Source organism: Terrapene carolina, unplaced genomic scaffold (assembly GCF_002925995.2).
Source record: "Terrapene carolina triunguis isolate 2854851 unplaced genomic scaffold, T_m_triunguis-2.0 Scaffold558, whole genome shotgun sequence".
In the NCBI taxonomy this organism is placed as follows: domain Eukaryota; kingdom Metazoa; phylum Chordata; order Testudines; family Emydidae; genus Terrapene; species Terrapene triunguis.
The window spans coordinates 6,397,109-6,420,981 of record NW_020664909.1 but is presented as its reverse complement, the minus strand read 5'-3'; the positions used below and the strand labels follow the sequence as shown (position 1 = coordinate 6,420,981).

Genomic DNA, 23,873 nt, shown 5'->3' with positions numbered 1-23,873 from the left:
CTCCCTGCTTCCTTCCTGCCAGCTTTATATAGCCTCCTGGTTAACAAGGCCCGCAGGTGTTTTTCCTTAAGCCCTTTTGCGCGCCACACCCAGCCAGCACCAATTAATACCCCTTAATTGGAGCTGGGCTAACAGGGGCCTGGCCAGAACCTTTTTGGCCAGCACCCTGTTACAGGCTTCTTCCTCAACGTGTATTCTTGAAGGCTAGAGGGCAGTGTTTACAAGAAGGAAATTCAATATGTGCCAACATAACTAGAAAATATACTGAAAGATTCCCTAGCATGGAGTTCAGCCTAGTCCTAAGCAGGGCCAGCTCTAGGCACCAGCAAACCAAGCACGCGCTTGGGGCGGCACAACTCTAGAGGCGGCATGACGGCATTCCAGGGGCGGCACCTCGCTCTCGGAGGGTTTTTTGTTTGTTTGTTTGTTTTTTTGCTTGGGGCAGCAAAAAAACTAGAGCCGGTCCTGGTCCTAAGAATGCTGGTGTGGAGCCCAGCCTTCCCATTGGTATCCTTTCCTGCTTTGTCTTCTGGGGACACCTATACGGGGCGGGGGGGAGCTAAACTGGACTTAATTCCTTGTTCACTGCAGACCAGGTAATGGTCCTCTACCCATTCACACTCAGAAATACCTGGCTGTAGAAAGTCTGCTTGAAATTAATTGAGAGTGTGGATGGCAATTGTTCTTTGTTTATTTACCAGGTCAATGTAAACCACTCATTTCATCTGCCTGGTTTGTCAGCCCGTGCTCTGACTCTTTACGATGCTGCTTTCTATTGACTTGCCACTGACATCAAAGGAATGTTGGTGTATATTTTTGGTGCTTTGGCAGCACAGTTTACAAAGACATTATAATGATATGAACAATATCACAGAACATAATAAGTTTCCTCTCTAAGATGAAGACTCCTTGGAATAAAATACCCTAAAGCACACCTTATTCCAGTCAACTTCAAATGCATGAGTCAAGAGCAGATGAGACAGAAGTCCTACCTAACTTTTGGAGCTGACCATCTTTATCGAATGTCCCAAACCTCCTCAATTCAAGCATGAACTGCATGCCCGATCTTGCAAGGTGTTGAGTGCCACCAGTGCCCACTGATATCAACACCTTTGCAGATTCTAGTTCATGATTCTCTCTTCGGTCACATTTGTTCTTTACCCTACTAAATGTCTCTAGTGATCAAATCACCTGAAAGTAAATTGATTACCACAGGGGCCAAGAAGGAATGTTACTTCCCATGCACAGTGCTTCACAAATTGGCTGATGTGTTGATTTTGCTTTCCTAGGAAGCACTGGGTTTTAACTGCTGTCAGAGGAAGATACTGAACTTGATGGACCAGTGTTCTGATCAAATCTGGAAATTCTCATGTATCTATGTACTGCACATTAGGAAGCAGTTAGCCTGACAAACTCCCCTGTAGCCTCTCTGGCAGTTACCTGATACATAGTTTTAGATTTAGACTATTTCTTCCATGCCTGACCCCTTCCACTGAACTCTGTTCATATTTAATTTTGTGTGACTGTTTCTCTTTTCCACTTCTGCACCATAGTATAACAGCTTTGAGCAACTTTGCATCAATTACACAAACGAAAAACTGCAACAGTTTTTCAATCACCACATGTTTGTCTTGGAGCAAGAAGAATACAAAAAGGAAGGCATTGAATGGGTATTCATTGATTTTGGCTTGGACTTGCAGGCCTGCATTGACCTAATTGAAAAGGTACGTACAGGAGCACAAAGGCATGTATGTTCAGACCTGTTTTCATGCATAATGCTCATCTTGGAGACTTCTTTTATTTCCAATGTAGCTATGTGGTCTTATCTTCTTTTGCCCTCATCTTTCTTTTCCCTCACTCCCCCCCCTTTAGTTTGTCCCACTTTTGGCTGCCTCAAACTAAATTGTAAGCTGTTCAAGGCAGGGGCTGTGTTTCATCTGTGTGTAGAGCACTTCACACAATGAGATCCTGATTGTGGTCATTAGGCATTATTACAATAGGAATAATACAATAAATATTAATATACAAAGCCCTCTCTGCTCTGCGGGCCAAAGCAGGGTTGCATAGTTTCTTCTTAATTTCAGTCCATTCTTTCCCCAACTCTGGCCGTGCCTCTCCTCTTCCTCCTTTCATGAATATCAGCTGGGCCTGGTCAGTTCATGAGCCCTAGCAGCATCTCTCCTTCTGCCACGTAACCTCTGCAGACCTGACAGGAAAAATGAAGGTTTGAGTACTGTTGTGTCAGTACTCAGAGCAGGCAGTGCGGGAGGCTGATAGTCAAGTGCCAATATGGCTGAGCACTCTTGTCATGGTGGGGGTTTTATGATCCTAGTCACTGCCAAACAAAATGTCTCCAGCCTTGACAAAATAGCTGTCCTTGCTTGGAAAAATATATGGAGCATATTGGGAGCCTGATCGCTCCCACTGAAGATGGTATCATCCCTCCATTGGCAACAATAATCTTTCCATTGGCTTCAATGGGGGTTGGATCAGGTCCAGAATGACCAACTCTAAAATATCAGTCAAATGCCTTGGAAGTTAATAAAGCGAAATCTGAAAGTCCGTATGAAATGCTATCAGAAGTCAGTGTAAAACCTCCCAAGGCAGAAGTTTCATAGTGAACTGTCAAAAGTCTGCTTGCTGATTTAACAGAATAAACATGAGTCACCCAGTCAGTATGACAAGGAATCCTGTGAACATGGAATTCATCCAGTCAAGCCTAGCTGTGACACAGATACTAAAATCTGCTTAATCATAAAAACTGAATCCTAAAGATTTTCTTATTAAAATCTCTTTGGATCAATAGCCATTGGGCATCCTGTCTATCCTGGAAGAGGAGTGCATGTTCCCAAAGGCTACGGATATGACATTCAAAGCCAAACTTTATGACAACCATCTTGGCAAGTCACCCAACCTTCAGAAACCTCGGATTGACAAGAAAAAGAAATGCGAAGCTCACTTTGAACTTCTTCATTATGCTGGTGCGGTAAGTTTCTAGTATCATCAGAGATCAACATTGTACTAGAATTCCTCCAAATGGATTCATCCCATAGCCACCAAAAAAAAAGAAAGTTATATTTAAAATTAAAAAAAAACAAAAACCAGGGCCAGTCAGAAATAAAGATAACATCAACCCCTGTGCCCTAGGTATTACAGCACATTGAAATATAGGGATCCAGGTGCATCAAAACGTGGATATAACAGGCCAAGTTAAGGAGGACACGTGGTGGTTTAGTGAAGATTTGCCAAGGTGTTTCTAGTCTTGTCTGTGAAATCACCCTAAGGGCACGTCTTCACTACCCTCCGGATTGGCGGGTAGCAATCGATCTATTGGGGATCGACTTATCGCGTCTAGTGAAGACGCGATAAAATCGATCCCCGATGGCTCTGCCGTCGACTCCGGAAATCCACTGCGGCAAGAGGCGGAAGCAGAGTCGACGGCGGCGCGGCAGCGGTCGACTCGCCGCCGTCCTCACAGCCAGGTAAGTCGACCTAAAATACGCAACTTCAGCTATGCTATTCACGTAGCTGAAGTTGCGTATCTTAGGTCGACCCGCCCCCCCATAGTGTAGACCTAGCCTAAGTTACCCACCTTCAGAAAAGTGACCATATAAAAATGCTACCATCTTACTTGACATATTGATTCCCTGTACGAATTGTCACATGTGGCTATGTTGGCAACCAAACCAAGGTTTTACTGCTTTTCACTCCTGTTTAGTGCTGCAGAGCCAACACTGTTCTCCCCCTTGCACAATCAACCGGATTATTAACTAAGGTCTAACTGCAGAATCTGTCGCGGATGAGTGGGAAAGGTGATATGTGAATCAGAATGAACCTAGTTTCTCATTCTGAGTTGAGTGTTCAGAACTGGCAAAAGACAAAACATCTTTTACTCAAATGGAGCAAATCTGATATGGAGTCATTGAGAAAATGTAGACACCCTATGAGGCCACTTTTAGACTCACTATTCAGAGTGCCATTGAACTTTAACCTACTTTTATATTATTATCAAATATATTTAATATCCTCTTTTTATATAGCACTTTACAAAGGAAGTCAATATCATTATCCCGATTTCACAGGTGGGGAAACGGAAGCATGGGTGGCTTGGGTTGCTTAAGGCAGAGCCAGGAATTGTATCTTTTTAAGAGACTTCAGTTAAGAGGTTTACATCAGAAAATCCAATAGAGAGCTCTGGAATAGTCAAGGGCCTATTGTTGTAATATAGAACCGTAACTTGTCTGTTCTATTAGCAGTTCTCAAGATATGGTTCAAGATATGCCCACCCGGGGCATATGGGGTTCTGCAGGGCCACAGAACACATTGAGACACTGGAAAGATGAGGGAATTGCAAGATTGGGAAGGGATATAGAGGATTCAGATGGGGAATTGTTGGGAGTGGGAGCCAGGGATCGGGAAGCAGAGAATTAGAGACTAAACAGCAGGTATGGCTCATGAGAGTGATTCCCTATGAAGTGTTTTACAGGATAAAGCTTGTGCCATTAATTTCAAACCAAGCTGTAAAAAACTGTAGCTGCTTCTGAGGAAGAAAGTGTGAGACATAGACTACTGGGGAAAGTGTTTGACATGGTTTATTTTTCTTACATTTTGGACCACATGGTTCTTTCTTAGGTGCCCTATAACATCATTGGCTGGCTTGAGAAAAACAAAGACCCACTTAATGAAACTGTGGTGGGCATTTTTCAAAAATCTGCCAACAAACTGCTGGGAAGCCTGTTTGAAAACTATGTCAGTGCTGACTGTGGTAAGTAGAATAATCTTACAGGATTTTCCTTCACTTCCAGGGCACATGCTTGGAAAGGAATTTAAAAAAGAAAAGAATACTATAGGCATCCACCGACTGACATTAAATCAGGCATTTTCTCATTAATTAAATGGGCATGGCATCTATACTAGTGTGCCACAATATTTTAAAAGGAGCCATATCACAGTTTGTCTGTGTGCCTGCCATTTGTATGTATATTCCTTTGAGCAATTTGGCACACTATTTTGTGTGCACAAATGCTGGAATCTCTGCATGCATAGCCTGTAAGTATATTGGCACTAAGTGTGGGTATGCCAATGGGGATTGAACTATGCAAAGTCTCACTTGTGTGTGCAAGTGATGCACACAAAAATGTATAAATGATTGTTTATTAACAAAAACAGGTCATGTCTCCAAATTGTGTCCCTCTCTCTAGCTGAATTACAAAGCTTCCAAAAAAAAACAGGAGTACTTGTGGCACCTTAGAGACTAACGAATTTATTTGAGCATAAACAGTGTCTAAACTAAAACGACACTTAAAATTTAGGAGAATGCACTTGCTGTGATAAGAAAAGTTCATATGATCAAAATGTTATTGGATTAGTGATGGACAAACTGAATGATACCTGTCTAGTGCTTCTCCAAACCTCTAAAGTCTGCAAAATTAGGTAGGAAAAACTTGCAAGAATAGGTTTTCATGAGGCTTCTAGTAGTTCTGAAATAAAGTCTCTCTCTTTTACTGAGCTGTTTTATTTGAGGTAAGGCAAGTCACAAGCTTCCATAAAATCGATGTTAAGGGATTAGGACTGGCACTCATTACAGAGATGTAGCTGTTATGTCCTAAAGTCACAATCACTTACAGCCTATTTATTACAAACCTCATTTATGTAGATGTAGTTGTCATAAATCATAAGATCCCTTATGAAAGAAGTAAAAACTGCAGACTTCATAATGTGGATTAGAGACGGAGCAGAATAAAAATAACACAAAGCCTGCCTCTAGCAAACTGTTGCAGGTAGCTAAGTGCCTATCTGCCACAGAGCATCAGTCCCAGGAGTGCTACCTTGTCTTGCACACCGTGCCAGTCAAAAGGAATAGCCATTCTTGGCACTGTCAAGAGAGATGTACTTTGAGAATAACATCAAACACATGGTACTTTTCACTTTCCTTGACATGGACTGCTGTTCTCAGGTGACAAATGCCAGGCCATATACACTCTAGAGTTCACATGCTATGTAACCAGGTTAGTCATTTTCTTTAGTTTGACGTTTTTCTGGATATATTTGGTTGTATGAAATAAAAATAAATGAATTCCAAACTACTTAATATTTTTTTCAGAAATTCATTTTTATGCCCTTATTATGAGGCATGTTTCCAGAAATGAATAGTGAACACTATATATGACTGTAGAGAAACTATAATGCAGTAAATTTGCAAAGGTTTCTGATGAAAACCACAGAGAGGAAGAGAGTGCTTTAGCATGTGTCACCAAAAGCCTTAAACAAAACTATAGCCTTTCTAATATTTAAAGTGTGGGAATACTAGATTTCTTTTGTACAACACTTGAAGACCAAAGGACTCACATGGCTTTAATTTTACCTTGATTCCAAATATTAATTGCATTGTACTTCTGGAAATGTTTTTACTGACTTTATCTCTTACTTGAATACTACATTTGATTTAGCTGTTCTTTATGTATTTCATTTATTTTAATTTTTTTAGTTGATCACAGTGCAGAAAAGAAACGCAAGAAAGGCGCTTCCTTCCAAACAGTGTCATCGCTACACAAAGTAATTTTTATTTTTTTATTTAAATGGCTCATAATTTTTCTGTGTATTTTTTTAAATGGATCATAATTTTTCAACTATGATGCTACATAATAATAAAAAATAAGAACGGCACGTGCTTTAGTAGACCAAATCAAACTGAAATTGAATGTTTGAATTTGGGTCTGGGTTTAGGTGTTGATGAGGGCTAAGTGACTAATTCATAACAAATTATTTATTTGTTTAATTTCTCTTCTTCTGTTCTTTCAATGTTCATTGAACAAATTTAGTTTTTTTAATTGTTTTGAACAGATTATTCACAATTTTTGAACTTTTTTTATTTTTGTTTACTCTATGGTTATTGTTTCATACTCATTTGAAAATGGAGATGGTCGCATGATATTGTTTCTATTCCCTGATTGGATGAGTGTACTGCTTATAATCAGGCTCCATGGTTAGAATGTTCATGGAAATCTGATGTAAAATTTGCTTTACATGAGTATTGGAGCTTAAAACTCATATTCTGCAAGCATCCATGCTACTAAAACTGAAATACGTTTGTATTATTTGTGGAAGGTGGACAGAAAGACCATATCTTCACTGGCAAAAATAGGACCTGTTGTTCACCACTGGAGCAACTCCACCAGGGATAACAATGGAGAAAGCTGTAATGTAGGCAAGCTTCGAGTGGTTTTTACCCGTCATGTCATCTAATTTTGCTTAGAGCTACTGCCAGTAGAGCTAAATCAGTGGTGAATTGAGTCCTATTTTTGCCAGTGTAGATAAAGGTGAAAAAAGTGTGAAGATAGCTGAAGCAAATTTCCACAGACTGCAGCTTGATAATTGATGAGAAGGCACAAAGGGCAGCAAGGTGTCCAATTTCATTGACTTTTTCTTGGAGTTAAGAACATAAGGACTGCCATATTGGGTCAGACCAATGTTCCATCTACCCTAGTATTCTGTCTTCTGACAGAGGCCAGTGCCAGAGCTTCTGGGGAATGTACAGAACAGGGCAGTTGGAGTGATCCCCTCCATCTTCCCCTCCTGGCTTCTGGCAATCGGAGGTTTTGGGTTACCCCAGGCATTGGATTACATCCCTGACTATATTGGCTAATAGCCATTAATGAACCTCTCCTCCATTAATTTATCCAGTTTTTTTTTAACCCAGTTATGCTTTGGCCATCACAAAATCCCATGGCAATGAGTTCCACAGGTTAATTGTATGTTGTGTGAAAAAGTACTTCACCTTGTTTGTATTAAACCTGCTGCCGATCAATTTCATTGGGTGACCCCTGTTTTTTGGGTTGTGGGAAAGGGTAAATAATACTTCTCTATGAACTTTTTCCATAACATTAATGATTTATAGACCTCTATCATAACCTCTATCAGTTGCCTCTTTTCTAAGCTGAAAAGACCTTTATCCTTTTAGTCTCTCCTCATATGGAAGCTGTTCCATACCCTTGATCATCTTTGTTGCTCTTCTCTGCACCTTTTCTAGTTCCTCTATATTCCTTTTGGAAAAGGGCATCCAGAACTAGACACGGTATTCAAGGTGTAAGTGCATTACAGATTTATATAGTGGCATTAATATATTTTCTGTCTTATGGTCTATCCCTCTCTGACTAGTTCCTAACAATTTGTTAGCCTTTTTGACTGCTGCTGCGCATTGAGCTGAAGTTTTCAGAGAACTATCCATGGTGACTCCAAGATCCCTTTCTTGAGTGGTAACAGCTAAATTAGAACTCATCATTATATATGTATAGTTGGGATTATTTTTTCCAATATGTGATACTTAGCACTTAGCACTGTTGAATTTCATCTTCCATTTTGTTGCCCAGTCACCTAGTTTAGTGAGATCCCTCTAACTCTTCACAATCAACTTTGGACTTACTTACCTTGAATAATTTTGTATCATCTGCAAACTTTGCTGCTTCATTGTTCATTCCCTTTTCCAGATCATTAATGAATATATTGGACAGCATAGATCCCAGTAGAGATCCTTGGGGGACACAGCTATTTATCTCTCTACCTTGTGAAAACTAATCATTTATTCCTACCCTTTGTTTCCTGTCATTTGCCCAGATCCATGAGAGGATCTTCCCTCTTATCCCATGACTTTTTAGTTTCCTTAAGAGCTTTTAGTGAGGGACCTTGTCAAAGCCTTTCTGAAAATCTAAGTACACGATATCAATTGGCTCAATCTTATCCACATGTTGCCTCCCTCAAAGAAGTCTAATAGATTAGTGAGGCATGATTTCCCTTAATAAAAGCTGTTTTAACTCTTCCCCCAACAAATCGTGTTCATCTATGTGTCTGATAATTCTGTTCTTTACTGTATTTCTACCGATTTTGACTGGTACTGAAGTAGGGCTCACCGGCCTGTAATTGCCAGGATCGCCTCTGGAGCCCTTTTTAAAAATTGGTGTTACATTAGCTCTCCTCCAGTCATCTGGTACAGCAGCTGATTTAAATGATACGTTACATACCACAGTTAGTAGTTCTGCAATTTCATATCTGAATTCCTTCAGAACGCTTGGGTAAATACCATCTGATCCTGGTGACTTATTACTGTTTAACTCTAAACTCTAAAACCTCTTCTATTGACACCTCAGTGTTGGACATTTTCTTAGATTTGTCACCCAAAAAGAATAGCTCTGATGTGGGTATCTCCCCGCACATCCTCTGCAGTGTAGACCGATGCAAAGAATTCACTTAGCTTCTCTGCAATGGCCTTGTCTTCCTTAAGTGTACCTTTAACACCTTTGTTGTCTAGTGGCCCCACTGCCTGTTTGGCAGGCTTCTTGTTTCTGATGTACTTAAAAGAATTCTTACTGGTAGTTTTTGCATCTTTAGCAACTTGCTTTTCTATTTCTTTCTTGTCCCGCCTTATTATACTTTTACAAGTACTCTGCCAATGTTTGTGCATCTTCTTACTATCCTTATTAGAATTTGACTTCCAAATTTTAAAGTAAGCCTTTTTGCCTCTAACAACCTCCTTTACTTTGCTGTTTAGCTATGATGGCATTCTTTTGGTCTTCTTACTGTCTTTTCGGATTTGGGATATACACTTAGTCTGAGCCTCTGTTATGGTGTTTTTAAATAGTCCTCATGCTCTTTGCAGGCATTTAACTAGCCCTTGTGACAACTCCTTTTAATTTCTATCTAACAAGCAACCTCATTCTTGTGTAATTCTCCTTTTTAAGGTTAAATGTTAGAGTAGGTGAGGGAGGGTTTGATTTTATCCCCACACAAGAATGTTAAATTTAATTACATTATGGTCACTATTACCAAGCAGTTCAGCTACAGTTACCTGTTGGATCAGATCCCGTGCTGGACTTAAGACTGAATGAAGGACTGCCTCTTCCTTTGTGGGTTCCAGGACTAGCTGCTCCAAGAAGCAGTCATTTAAAGTGATTAGAAATTTTATCTCTGCATCACATCTTGAGGTGACATTTACCCAGCCAATACGAAGATAGTTTAACTCACCCATTATTTCTGCTTTTGTAGCTTCTCTAGCCTCCCTACACATTTCACAATCACATCATCCTTGTCAGGTGGTTGGTAATATATTCCTACTGTTATACTCTGTTTAATCAAGCATGGAATTTCTATCCATAGAGTTTCTATAGTATTGTTTCATGTAAGATTTTTACCTGATTTGACTCCATGCTTCCTTTAACATCTAATGCCACTTCCCCACTAGCACTACCCACTCCTACTCTGTCATTCCTATGTATTTTATACTCTGGTATAACTGCGTCCCATTATCTTCATTCCACCAAGTTTCTGTGATGCCTTTTATACTAATATCCTCATTTAATGCCAAGCACTGTAGTTCACCCATCTTAGTATTCAGACTTCTAGCATTTGTATATAAGCACTTAAATAATAAATCCTATCTCCTAGAACTGGAAGGAACCTTGAAAAGTCCTTGAGGCCAGCCTCCTGCCTTCACTAGCAGGACCAAGTACTGATTTTTGTCCCAGATTCCTAAGTGGCTCCCTCAAGGATTGAGCTCACAACCCTGGGTTTAGCAGGCTAATGCTCAAACCACTGAGCTATTCCTCCCATCCAGTGTACATTTTGTCAATATTCAGTTGTTTGCCTTCATGTATTATATTTAATTGGGACTCTATATCATTTGCCTGTTCATTTGACTATCTCCTACCTGTACTACATCAACTTCTTTGCTATCCTCTTTACTAGGATATAGAGTTCCCCCTTTAATAAATTCATCCCTAACGGACGTCTCTGCCCAAACCAGGTGCTCCTCCACCCCTGTTAGTCTTCCCCCAGCCTTTAGTTAAAAAATGCCCTACAACCTTTTTAACTTTGTGTGCCAGCAGTCTGTTTCCATTTTGGCCCATTTCTTCCTGTATAGTCCACTCCTTCTCCAAAAGGTTCCCCAATTCCTAGTACACTTAAATCTCTCCTCCCTACTCCATCGTCTCATCCATGCATGGAAACCCTGCAGTTCTGCCTGTCTTTCTGACCTGGCCCAGCCCATGGAACTGGAAACATTTCAGAGAATGCTACAATGGAGGTCCTGGACTTTAATTTTACACCTAGTGGACTAAATTTGGCCTCCAGGACCTCTCTCCTACCTTTCCCTACTTCATTAGTACATACATGTACAACAACCACTGGCTCCTGCCCAACACTGCACATAAGTCTGTATGTTTTGTGAGATCTACTACCTTTGCACCTAGCAGGCAATTCACCATGTGGTTCTCCCACTCATCACAAACTCAGCTATCTATATTTCTAATAATCAAATCCCCCCTAATAACTGGGGTCCCTGCCTCCAGAGGGATATCCCCTGTGTGCGAGAGAATATCAGGACATCATCTAGAAGATGGGTCTCAACTATGGGATCATTCCCCTCTACTCCAGCTTGCTGGTTCCTGCCCCGAGACTTTCATCCTCCTTAGCAGCACAAGGGCTGTTGAACAGGAGGTGGGACCTCTCTATGTCCCTGAAAGTCTCCTCATGTACCTCTGTCTCCTTTAGCTCCTCCAGTTCAGCCACTCTGGTCTCCAGAGCCCATACTCTCTCTCTGAGGGCCATGGGTTGCTTGCACAGCACAACACATATGCCACCTTCCCATGAGGCAGGTAATCATATTTGTTTCACTTGGTGCAATAAACTCGGTAGCCCAAACCCTGCTGCTGGACTTCTGTCTGCAATTTTTTATTCTTGTGGCTTTTTAACGTAGCCTAAGTTTAGGCTATGTTGGTGAGGTGTTATTGGCTTTTCTTTATTCTGTCAATTACTTTCCTTGGCAACTTGGTGACTTTCTAATTGTTATAGTCCCTCAGACTCATCCCCCTGCAGCCAAGCTCTCTTTAGGTGGGCACCTAAATGCCCATTGTGCCTTCAAGAATCTCCCCCAACACAGTCATTATGAAGACATGCATTACAGTGACATGCAGAGTATTCACTCTGGATTGTCTGTGTGGGGGGGAGGGGGAGTGTGTGCTAATATCCACCTGTAAATCTGCCTTATTTTCTGCTTATTAGACAATATATATTTTATAGCATTGCTGCTCACATATACACTTAGTACAATATTAGGTTTCTAATGATTTAGCTAATTTTATTTTTTATTATACCCTTTTTAGGAAAATTTAAATAAACTGATGACTAACCTGAGATCTACAGCTCCTCACTTTGTGCGCTGTATTATCCCCAATGAAACTAAAACTCCAGGTATGGAAAATCCAACAATCTGTTATTCTATCTCCATTTTAATCCTGTTATTTTTATCCCAGAATCCATTTCTAAGTCATCAGCCCACACTTAAAAGCAATTTGATTGTTCTCCTCCTCCAATGCTAGCTGTCGTTTCGAGACATTACTCCCAACTCTTCTCACCTACTGAACAAAATGAAGGTTAAATCCTCTGGAATTATCTCATTTAATTAAGTTCTTGAATTTTTTTAAGGTGCAATGGATGCTTACCTTGTCCTCCACCAGCTTCGCTGTAATGGTGTCCTGGAAGGAATCCGTATTTGCCGTAAGGGATTTCCAAACAGAGTGATTTATGCTGACTTTAAACAAAGGTAACACAGAGACCAGCCCCAGACACAGGTCATGTTTCTTCTCATGATCCAATTCCAATCAGAATCGTTGTAGCCTTCTCCATAAAAATTAGCCAGAGTACTTTTTCCCCTCTTTGTTTTACTCAAATTAATTTTCAGTTCAAAATGCTTGGAATTGGAGGGCAGTATTCTACTCTCAGTTTAAATCGGAAGTAGTTCCACTGGCTTTGCTGAGGTTACTCCACATTTATTACAGTTTAATGAGAGCAGAATCTGATCCAGCATCCTGGCCCCCTTTACTCATTCTTCACCTATTGTTAACAGGTACCGTATTCTGAATCCAGCTGCCATTCCAGAAGATAAGTTTGTAGACAGCAGAAAAGCTTCTGAAAAACTGCTGGGTTCTTTAGATATTGACCAAACCCAGTATCGTTTTGGACACACAAAGGTAACAAGAAAAGAGCATGTGATTCCTTTTTGAAAGCAGAGATTTCAAAGCTGCAGGGTTCAGATCTAGATTTAAATGTTGCTGAAGTTAATGTTTTATATAGAGATATGACCATATCAAAGCCCACATTTGAAAACAGAGAATAAACAAAGGCACTGCTTAATAAAGTAGAAAAACCCAGCTGTAAGGTCCTGTCATAAATATTGATGTTTCCATCAAGAAGTAGTCTATATCTTGATGCAACCATTTTAAATGTGCTTTCTAATGGCAGTATATATTCAATGTAAGATAAATGGGGTAGTGCAGTTGGCCTGTGGTGGCATTATGGGAACACTTGTTATCCAAGAATTAGATAGACTGACACGAAAATCTTTTCACATGTAAATCACCACACAGCTGTCAGTGGTTATGGTTACTAGAACCTGAGTGAGATTAAAACAAGAGACTTAGCAGCAAAAGTAATTCTAATGTTAAGATAACAATACAAAAAATAAAACAGAGGAGTTCTGCTTTATAAGCCAAGACAGGCAGCTCAAGCACTGCATATTGTTTTCTACAGGAATAATGCTATCAACAACAGGTGTAGCTGAACCAATGCTGCTAACACTTTAACTGAAGTTTAGACAGGACCAAACCATGATCAGCACCATTTCAGCTGTCTCATTTACACAGAGCAAATCTTGACTACAGTTTGTGAAATGGTGCTAAACACAACTCTGTCCTGTCTAGACTTGCAGTGAAATTGATACACTAACACCAGTTCAGATGCACCCATTTTCAGCAACGGGTGGTTGATTTTCTAGCTTGAAAAGGCTCATGGGATTAACAATGATACCACAACAGATTTGTTCCTATTTTATGTGCCCAAGTAAAAAGGTTAAAAACACTCCAAGGGTCTACCACCGATTAGTAGCATGGTTATTACATGAGTTTGGCACATTTGAAATAGGCGAGATCAACCTATGATGCGTACTGTGGTTGGGTCACTATAACGTTATAACGCAATCCCCTGACACAGACTTTTATTTTACCTAACCATCACTCTGCTTCTGTTACCAGTCTTCCCTTGACCACTGCTGTTACAATAAAAATTGATTTATATTGCTCAATGTTTCGTGAAGATGGGATTATTCTGAGCTTGTTCCTAAATGACATCTGCCTATATTTTAGGTATTCTTTAAGGCTGGTCTCCTGGGCCATCTGGAAGAAATGAGGGATCATAGACTATCCAAGATCCTAACAATGATCCAAGCAAGAGCACGAGGCAAACTGATGCGTATTGAGTTCCAAAAAATAGTGGAGCGAAGGTACAGGCAATCTTGGGTTATTTCCTTCAGTCTGGGGGATGAAACCACTCCTGTCTCACTTGATGACTAAATAGGGCCCTTATAGTAGCATTTAAGTCTCTAGCTGGACATAAATGAAGGATTACATAGAGTAATTTTAATATAGATGTACAACAACAGTAGTTCCATATTGATCACCCACATTTTCAACTAAAATCAGTCAGTTGTAGATGCTCAGTGTCTCTGGCAGTTCAGCCATAAGCAAATGTCTTGCCTGTGTCAGCACAAGTTCCTAATGCTGTTCAGAGTACAAAAGTACAACTGAGCTGAGGACAGGCTCAAAGAATGTATATATCTCCCTCAACTCAGGCTGGGTTTACTTTGTTTTTTTTTATTTTTATAAACCAGAGATGCCCTTCTTGTGATCCAGTGGAACATTCGAGCTTTCATGGCTGTGAAGAACTGGCCCTGGATGAAGCTTTTCTTCAAGATCAAGCCCCTTCTGAAGTCCGCAGAAACTGAAAAGGAAATGGCCAATATGAAGGAGGAATTCTTGAGGCTGAAGGAGGCCTTGGAAAAATCTGAAGCCAGGAGGAAGGAACTGGAAGAAAAGCAAGTTTCTCTGGTTCAGGAGAAGAATGACTTGCTCCTTCAGCTGCAGGCAGTGAGTGGGCAATGCTATTTTTGGTTCACGTTTTATTTAATGTTCTTTCAGACATGACATCTTGCAGCCCAAGCAGTCAAAGGGGACTTAGCTTTAGGTATTTACACAAGCAGTTTTAAATTATGCAGCTGCTCTGGCTAGGAAATTAGGTTTAATTTACAATGGATATAAATTCTCATGTTTGAGAGCGCAAGCTCATGGTTTGCCAATGCAAAAATTCTGGTGTTCAAGGAAATATTAATGTCCAAATTAATATTGTGAATTATATTTCATCAAATTGCATGCATGAGTGGGCATGCCCAACGTTAAAGGCTCCATCCTGCTTCCCCTGAATTTATCAGGAGTTTTGTCTTTGACATCAAATGAGAGAAGGAGTAGACCCAGAGTTAGCATTCAAAAAACCCATATTAACCTTACTTCCAGAGCTGTTCTGATACAGTCTTATGATCTGCTGTACTAACGTGTATTGGTCTGTGCTCCATGAGAACTAACTGAGAGAGGAATAAATGCAAAAGAATTAAGTTGGTAACTCCCAGCCATTGTTGTCATCTTCTCTGTGTTATGCCAGGAGCAAGACACACTGGCAGATGCAGAAGAACGATGCGACATGCTGATTAAATCCAAGATCCAGATGGAGGCAAAAGTCAAAGAACTGACAGAGCGGGTGGAGGATGAAGAGGAGATGAACTCTGAGTTGACCTCCAAGAAGAGAAAACTGGAAGATGAGTGCTCTGAATTGAAGAAAGACATTGATGACCTTGAAATAACATTGGCAAAAGTAGAGAAAGAAAAACATGCTACTGAAAATAAGGTACCATTAGAACTTGGCCACACATCTCCACAGAGGATTTATACATAGGGTGGGCTACTTTATGGAGGAGATATTGGAGTTCTGCTAATTGAAAGGCGTATATAGTAAAGGCCACCCTGCAAGATCAGATTATATACACAGTTGAGGTTGAGCCTGGATCTCCAGTTTCCCAAGTGAGTTCTGCTGCTACTAAACCAAAGAATAATGTCTGGTTTTACCCTAGTAAATAACCAGGATGTAACTAACCCAGAGTTCTTTAAACTCTTCCTCTTGCACAGTCAAAACTTCTCCTCTCTTTTTTCCCCAGAGAGAACAAAAAACTAGAACCTGCCCCAGTTACAGTGACGCTGAAAAAAAATTGGTGGAGTTGGAAAGCAGATGTCCCCATAACAAAGCCACTGCAAGAATTGGCACTAATTGGCAGTTTCAGCTGAGAAGCCAAAATTAAAATGAACTCCCCCTTCACTGTATCATCCTAATAGCCAGGTTAACTGCTTTTACAAAATATCCATCTCCAACTAATTTAGTATAAACTTCTCTCTAATTCTCCAATATGAGTACGGTCTAGGCAGTTCCCTCAGGCCAGGTTACAATAATCCTCTGCTGAAATTACTTACAAACACATCTGTCACTGCTATTGCATTTCTTCTACCACACAGGTCAAAAATCTGACAGAAGAAATGGCATCTCTGGATGAGACCATAAGCAAACTTACTAAAGAGAAGAAATCTTTGCAGGAAGCTCACCAGCAAGCTCTGGATGACCTACAGGCAGAGGAAGACAAGGTCAACACACTGAGCAAAACTAAGCTGAAACTAGAACAGCAAGTAGATGATGTGAGTTTGTCCATCTCTTCATTTACATAATACTTATTTCTCCATTGCTTATGGCTTTTTGGAAGCTGGGAAACATTTTCTGTTTTTTTGTAAATGAACTAGACTAACTTGGATGTAAAAGTGCAAACCACAAGGGGGAGGGTGTACAACAAAAATGGTACTATTATTTTCCTCTACAGTTAACCTTTTTTAAAGTGCAGCTGTAACGCCGACAGACCCCGGTTGTCGGTGGGCAGGATTGAACTTGGGACCTCTGGAGCTTAGTGCATGAGTCTCTACAGCATAAGCTAAAAGCCAGCTGGCTGTTAGCTAAAGCTGTAGAGCAGACTCATTAATCTCTCTCTCTTTCTAAGTGGTCTCAGTGCCACTAGATGGGACAGAACACCACACTCAGAAGGCATGTGGGTTACATACTTCTCCTAGCTGAGGCAGTGCATCCCGAGCTTCAGAGGACTTCCCAGTTGAAATCCCGGACAAGCCCCCACTTGTAATGCCGACAGACCCTGGTCGTGGGCAGGCAGTATTGAACCTGGGACCTCTGGAGCTTAGTGCATGAACCTCTACCGCATGAGCTAAAAACCAACTGATTAATCGCTTTCTCTAAGTGGTCTCGGTGCCACTAAATGGGACAGAACACCACACCTAGGAGGTGTGTGGGTTACACAACAATAACAAGAGGAAATCCATTTGATTTGTATTTGCAGTGTAATTGACCTGTAGTCAAACAGTGCTGTCTTGGAGAGACAGGGCAGTAATGCCTGCACAAACAGGAAGTATGGAGTGGCCCTTACATCATATTAATCCCAGTTTGTGTTCTTGATATGGGCTGATGTCAGCTAGAAAGAAAAAATGGAAAGCAGGACACTGGTACTTTAACTCTTCCGCTTCAACATTCATTAGGGTGTAGCACAAAACTGGACCTTATATTTAACGACTGGTTTCTCATTCCCATAGCTTGAGGGCTCACTAGAACAAGAGAAGAAAATAAGGATGGACCTGGAAAGGGTCAAACGCAAACTGGAAGGGGATTTGAAGCTGACCCAGGAGAGTCTCATGGATTTGGAAAATGATAAGCTGCAGTTGGATGAAAAGTTAAAGAAGTAAGATACTGTTTGTATTGTACAGAATAATAGAGGAACCTGGGATTTGCCATTTCAGACCCATTAACCCCAGAATCCTGCCTGATACAGTGGCAGACACTGAATGCCATTTCAGAGGAAGGTGACCCAAGAATATTGTGCAGTGCTGAATTCCTTCCTGGTGCCTGCAGTTTGTACCCTGAAGCATGAGATTTGATTGATCCCCATCTTCATAGGCCTAAAATGAATATTTGTGAGCCTTTTAGCTGACCAGAGAAAAGGACTTACAGAAGTCTAAAAAAGGTGTCTACCCCATCTAACCTGCTAACAGTACAGTTGTAGGACCTCAGCTCTGTTAAATGTACGTATCCACTGAGTTTGAAAAGCAATTTGATTTATGTGTGACCTTTTACAAATAACAGAGGTAAGAAGTTCTCACCTATAGCTATTCATAATATCAGAAGTCCAGCCAGCACTGATATTGTACAAGGTAAGGACGCTTTACATATAGTAGCAGAATATATGAGTGTATGGACAGTCTTAGCTTGGACAATGCTGTTCTGACAGAAGACTGTATTTTTTCCAAACCCAGTGGTGGTGAGATTGGGAGTTTTAGTGATATTACAACAGCAGCATTCTTCCCATTTCAGCTCTGACTGAGTCAGCACTTTTATTCCCAGGTCTTTATACGGGGACTATAAAAATTTGTTTTAGAAAATCTTTGCTTCAGCTGGTAGGATAAATCTATTACTGCAGAACTTTATTTTCTTTGACAGGAAAGAATTTGAAATAAATCAGTTGAACTCCAAGCTTGAGGATGAACAAACCCTAGTGATGCAACTCCAGAAGAAGATCAAGGAGCTGCAGGTAATTTTTTTGTCTTCACTTCTTCTGTGTCAGGAATGAACCCTGGCAGAGGATAGAGAAGCATGGAGAGTGAGGGAAGGAGAGAGGAAGTGATGTGCTCTCATATGTTTCTGCCCTGGATACATGGCACAGAGAAGGAAGAGGGTAAGCTGGTAGGCTTGAAGCACAAATGCTGTGGCAGACTACTCTGAAGCATGGAGCATAATAAAGGAGTGCTGAGCCATCTGAGAAGAACTTATACATAGGAGACCATCCCCAAGCTTAGGGAGCCTGAAGCTAGTTTCACAAAGAAGAACCAATTTTGGGAGGCCACCTTCAAGCACAGGGGGCAGAGAAGCCCAGGCTTAACTAGAGGGACCCTGGGTTAACTAATGATATGAGGGTTCAGGAAAGGCAATAAGGAGGGAGACTGAGAAGGAAATCTACATGAGAGTGGATGCAGGAGAACATAAAGAAGGAAATTGGGTACCAGAAGGCTCAAAGCCTGGATTCCACTTGTGCAAACTGAAGAATTAGATTGTGAATCTGGCTCACAGATCTTGAGTTACAGGCTGTCACAGCCCTGTGTGTTAAAGGAAAGGAAAGATACAAACTGCAGAGATATGTGAAATAGCTAGAATTTGTCACTAAGACATAAAACCCAGAGTCCATTCCAGAATAAATGCTTCTGATCCATGGAAGCTCCATTACTCTCCTGCGTTCTGTATCTGCCAAGGTAGTTTCCTGTGCTTCTCGGGAGTGTGCAGGATGCTGCACTAATTGTGCATTGACTCCTTCCCAGGGCAAAATTTGTGACTGAACAGCTCTGATGGTCCCAGTTCAGAGGTGAGAGAGGGAGTTGAAGAAAGAGGACATGAGGCCTGCTCATTACCCAGGCACTCCTCAGTCTCCCACATCCCAGGCAGAGGTTGAAGAGTACTTGCTACACAATGGCTATTACAATAATGGGAAAGAGCCTCTTACAGTTTTCTTGAACAGTAATTGGGAGAGGAGGAGATACTCCTCTGTCCCACTTCCATATAAATTGCTTTTCTTATATTCCTGGGCTGCAGACTTTGGACTCAAGCTTATAGAGAAAGCACTGAGTGGTTTTAGTAGGAGATACGACGCCTAGGTCCTATTCCAGCTCCAACACTGACTTGTTTGTCACTGGGCAAGGTACTTCACTGCTGTGGCTTGGTTTTGCCATTTTGCAGTATGTATGACATGGAGCTGTTGTGAAGGGTCATTATTTATGAAGTGCTTTGAGCTTCTCTGGCAATTGCTAAGGAGGTGAAGGGTGTTACGTGCATGTGTGTCTTTGCCTCGTAGGCTCGTATAGAGGAGCTAGAAGAGGAGCTGGAAGCAGAAAGAGCTGCCCGAGCCAAGGTGGAAAAGCAGAGATCGGATCTGGCTCGAGAGCTGGAGGAGCTGAGTGAGCGGCTGGAGGAGGCTGGAGGAGCCACTGCAGCACAGCTGGAGATGAACAAGAAGCGGGAGGCCGAGTTCCTGAAGCTGCGGCGGGACCTCGAGGAGGCCACGCTGCACTATGAGGCGACAGCTGCCAACCTGAGGAAGAAGCACGCAGACAGCATGGCGGAGCTGGGGGAGCAAGTGGACAACCTGCAGCGTGTCAAGCAGAAACTAGAGAAAGAGAAGAGTGAGCTGAAGCTGGAGGTGGACGACCTGTCATCCAACATGGAGCAGATGGTCAAGGGAAAAGTAGGGCTTCCGAGACTTCGTACACAAACATACATACAGGGGCTTGTTTTAAAGTTTCCAGAGAGGCAGAGGAGGGTTGGATGATTCAGGAGAGCAACAGAAAGGGTCTGGAGGCTTTCACATCTAGGTCATTTGTTTCACTCCATCCCAGGCTGGTGATGACCTTCTGATGGATATTGGGTGGCTTATTTGAAATGAGTTTGGTCCTGCAGCTCCTTCCTTACCAGTCATAGGCCCTTATCTCAGAAAGTACTACCGTGATAAGGGGTCCCTCTTAGCATTCTCTGAAGAGCACCCAAGTGCTGGGGGGTGATGGAGACTGAACTATTCCTCCACCTCACAAAGAAGTTCCTCTGGATGACTGTTTGAGTCAGATCAGCAGGGAGGTGTGGAGAGGGGGTAGCTTACACAGCCACTGCCTGTACTGTTACTTTGGGTAGCTAAATTGTGGGTGTAGTCTTCTGGGTGATTAATCCCATCCAGCAATTCAGAAGAAGTTTGAAGAAACTTACGCTTGTGCATAATACCTTTTGAAATCATTGCAGGAGCTTTCTACCACATAGTCTTAGATTCTGAATGGAAACAATCATTAAAGAAAATAACTATTTTTCTGTCCTCTTGCATCACCACCTTGCACTAACTTTATTTTTAAGAGTTTAATTTTTTTTTTTAAATCTATGGGGGATCATTTCTTCTGGGTCACCTTAAAATCTGAGCCAAATCCTAAAGTCATTATTCAAGTTTTACTCAGGCAAACTTTTTTGAAGAAAACGGGAGGCAGAATGTATAAAAATGTCAAACACCGTAAAAATCTTATTAAGTAAACTCCTTGCTTATAAGTATAATATTAACAAAATACAATGCAAGTCTTCTCACTCCAAAGCTCATTGAACAGAAGATTTTAACTTCTGCCTTCCAAAATTCTACTTGTCTAGGGTGAAAATATCATTAGTGTTTTTATTTTGAATCCTTGTATTATAGGGTAAACTGGATGGTAATGTACCTGGGCTGGGAAGTTTGCAGCTTTGTGTATCTTTTCTCTCAATTCCATTAGTCGAATGCAGAAAAACTTTGTCGCACATATGAAGACAACCTCAATGAGACAAAGACTAAACTGGATGAAATGACTCGCTTAATGAATGACCTCACCACCCAAAAAGGAAAGCTGCAAACTGAGAATGGTAGGTATATGCAGCATCAGTGAGCTTCTTTGAGTTCATTGCAGGAATGTGCTAGATCCTGCAGGGAACTGGAATTCTATTGCATACAGGTGGTTGGGTGGAGAGTAAACACCTAGTTAGATACTACCTGTGTGCCTTGCCTCACTTCCCTTCATCCAGGTTATAAACAAGTCCAGATAGATCTTTTTTAATCAAAGAGCATCCCCCCTGCCTTTCACAGATCTCATTTATTCGTGACACCCCTGCGTGCAAGTAGAAGCTCGCTCAAATACACCTGGCTTTTTTTAGAAGAATAAGCTTTCCCTCAGGCTACCCTTGAGCCGTGCTGCCATCATATCACCTCAGTTAAACAGGAAAATGCTGAGCAAGGTTCAGCTGTGAAGACCCTGAACAAGGAACAGCTAACCTAGGTGCTGCAGGAGGTAGTGGTGTTAATACAGTAGGCGGCATTATTGTTTGTGAGTGTGCTATGCCCCAGCACGGTGTTAGGGCATTGTGCTTCTGGACAGGCATTCTTTCAATGAGACATGAAACCAGTGTCGTCTTAGTGATTATTCAAGATCCTATGCCACTTTTTGCAGGAATGTCAATCTCTGCATCTTGACCAAATTCCAACTCTGATCACTGTTTTGTTAGCCAAAATTCCTATGTATTTTCACTTGGGCATTATGTTTTTCATTTCCTGTCCTAGACTAGTGTGCAGCATTGCTGTGCACTGTTAAATGCTGCATACCAGCTCCGCACTGGCTGTATTCACGTGGTGGCTAAAGTGTTCCCATGTATTCTCCTGACCTGCCTCAAGGGAGTCTTGAGGTTGATGTTTCTAAAGTGCTTTGCAATGTTGGGGGAAAGCTCTATAGAAGTGCAGTGTACAGTAATAAAAAGTATGAAGGAAAAAACGGTAATTACACATGGACGCTAGTGTATGTCTACTTTAATGAATGATGCAAGAGTCCAACTAAAATTAATGCACCACTGTACATGCCATGTGTAAATAAACTAAAAGAAACCTTCTGTTGGGTTTGACCATTGCATATATCTGAGAAGGCTGACTCAGATGCTTTCCTTAACAAGAGATCAGCCATATTCACTGGGGGAGGGGGGTTGGGCAGGTGTAACTAAACCTTGAATTTGGCCCAGTGGGACAGCAAGCAGCTCATGTTCCAATCTTGCTTGGTTAAAATCCCTTGGCAGGTGAATTTGCAAGACAGCTAGAAGAGAAAGAGTCACTGATAAGTCAGCTTTCCAGAGGGAAGACATCATTCACTCAGCAGATTGAAGAACTTAGAAGACTGCTGGAAGAGGAAACCAAGGTAATGCTTTGACTCTTTCACCCCATTTGCTTATGTGTAGGCTTTGGACAATGATACATTTTACTTAGCTGTAGTAAAAAAAAAAGTGAGATGGCTGGAATGTTTGTTGATTGAGATGAATGGGAATGGATTTGTTTACTTTTAACATGGAGGAAAACTAAAATCAGACATTTGAGCCTGAACATTCTGATGCCAGTACTAATAGGACTTTCTGCATCTGAACAGGACAAGTCAGAGAGGTGGGGAACAGGAGTTTCAAAACAATGAGTTATACTCTCTCTCTTTCTAGAAAGAATCATTCTAACAGGGGCTCCAAGCAGTAAAAAGTGTTCGATAAATCTTAGAATTTTCATTTGGATGCTTATGCGACTGAATTAGAACATCTTTGGTCTCAATGCTGGAGTGGACATGTTGCAGGGAACAGGCTTTCTCGTGGCATTTAGATTGTTTCTTACTTCCATTTGGACCAGAAATACCATGAGAATGTCCTTTCTTGTACTCTTCCCCTCCCCTCAGCTGTGACCAGACACTCGGAGACAAAGAGGAAAAGGAACTGAAGTTTTTGTAACCTAGAAAGGCTCAGTTTGGATTGTTGGGGACGTGTTGGTTGGGACTTATTGTGTCCCAGACTGGTTTGCCATCCTTGACTATAACGACGTAACCTTTTAATCCTGCAGTCCAAGAATGCCCTTGCTCATGCACTGCAAGCTGCCAGGCACGACTGCGATCTTTTGCGGGAGCAGTTTGAAGAGGAGCAAGAAGCCAAGGCAGAGCTGCAGCGGGCTTTGTCCAAGGGAAATGCAGAAGTGGCACAGTGGAGGACTAAATATGAAACTGATGCCATTCAAAGAACTGAGGAGTTAGAAGAAGCCAAGTAAGTGGTTTATATTAGCATTGCCTTCTTCCTATACTCCACTGGGAGAACTACACTCCATAGCATTTTTAACCACCCTGAAATATGCAGAGTAATAGGATTACAGTGCTAGTAGTTTCCACACTGTCAGCTGAATGTATGCTCTGTCTGTGTTGTGTTCCCATCTCCAAAGGGTTAAGAAAGAGAACAATCATTAGTGCCGTTAAGTCGGGAGCCACACTTACTTGATACACCTCTACCCC

General features: G+C 41.4%; 1 protein-coding gene across 1 annotated transcript in view; it reads left to right on the top strand.

The window, feature by feature from the left end:
* The window catches only part of MYH15 (myosin heavy chain 15), a 62,378-nt gene that overhangs the window by 22,069 nt on the left and 16,436 nt on the right, over positions 1-23,873 (top strand). The window contains exons 15-31 of the mRNA XM_026659048.1: positions 1,554-1,724; positions 2,807-2,986; positions 4,633-4,765; positions 6,488-6,555; positions 12,153-12,240; positions 12,475-12,592; positions 12,896-13,019; positions 14,190-14,326; positions 14,714-14,969; positions 15,538-15,780; positions 16,440-16,616; positions 17,571-17,716; positions 18,472-18,562; positions 19,874-20,263; positions 21,318-21,444; positions 22,639-22,757; positions 23,435-23,631. Coding sequence (XP_026514833.1) covers positions 1,554-1,724; positions 2,807-2,986; positions 4,633-4,765; positions 6,488-6,555; positions 12,153-12,240; positions 12,475-12,592; positions 12,896-13,019; positions 14,190-14,326; positions 14,714-14,969; positions 15,538-15,780; positions 16,440-16,616; positions 17,571-17,716; positions 18,472-18,562; positions 19,874-20,263; positions 21,318-21,444; positions 22,639-22,757; positions 23,435-23,631 — 2,765 coding nt within the window. The remainder of the gene's footprint in view (positions 1-1,553; positions 1,725-2,806; positions 2,987-4,632; positions 4,766-6,487; positions 6,556-12,152; positions 12,241-12,474; positions 12,593-12,895; positions 13,020-14,189; positions 14,327-14,713; positions 14,970-15,537; positions 15,781-16,439; positions 16,617-17,570; positions 17,717-18,471; positions 18,563-19,873; positions 20,264-21,317; positions 21,445-22,638; positions 22,758-23,434; positions 23,632-23,873) is intronic.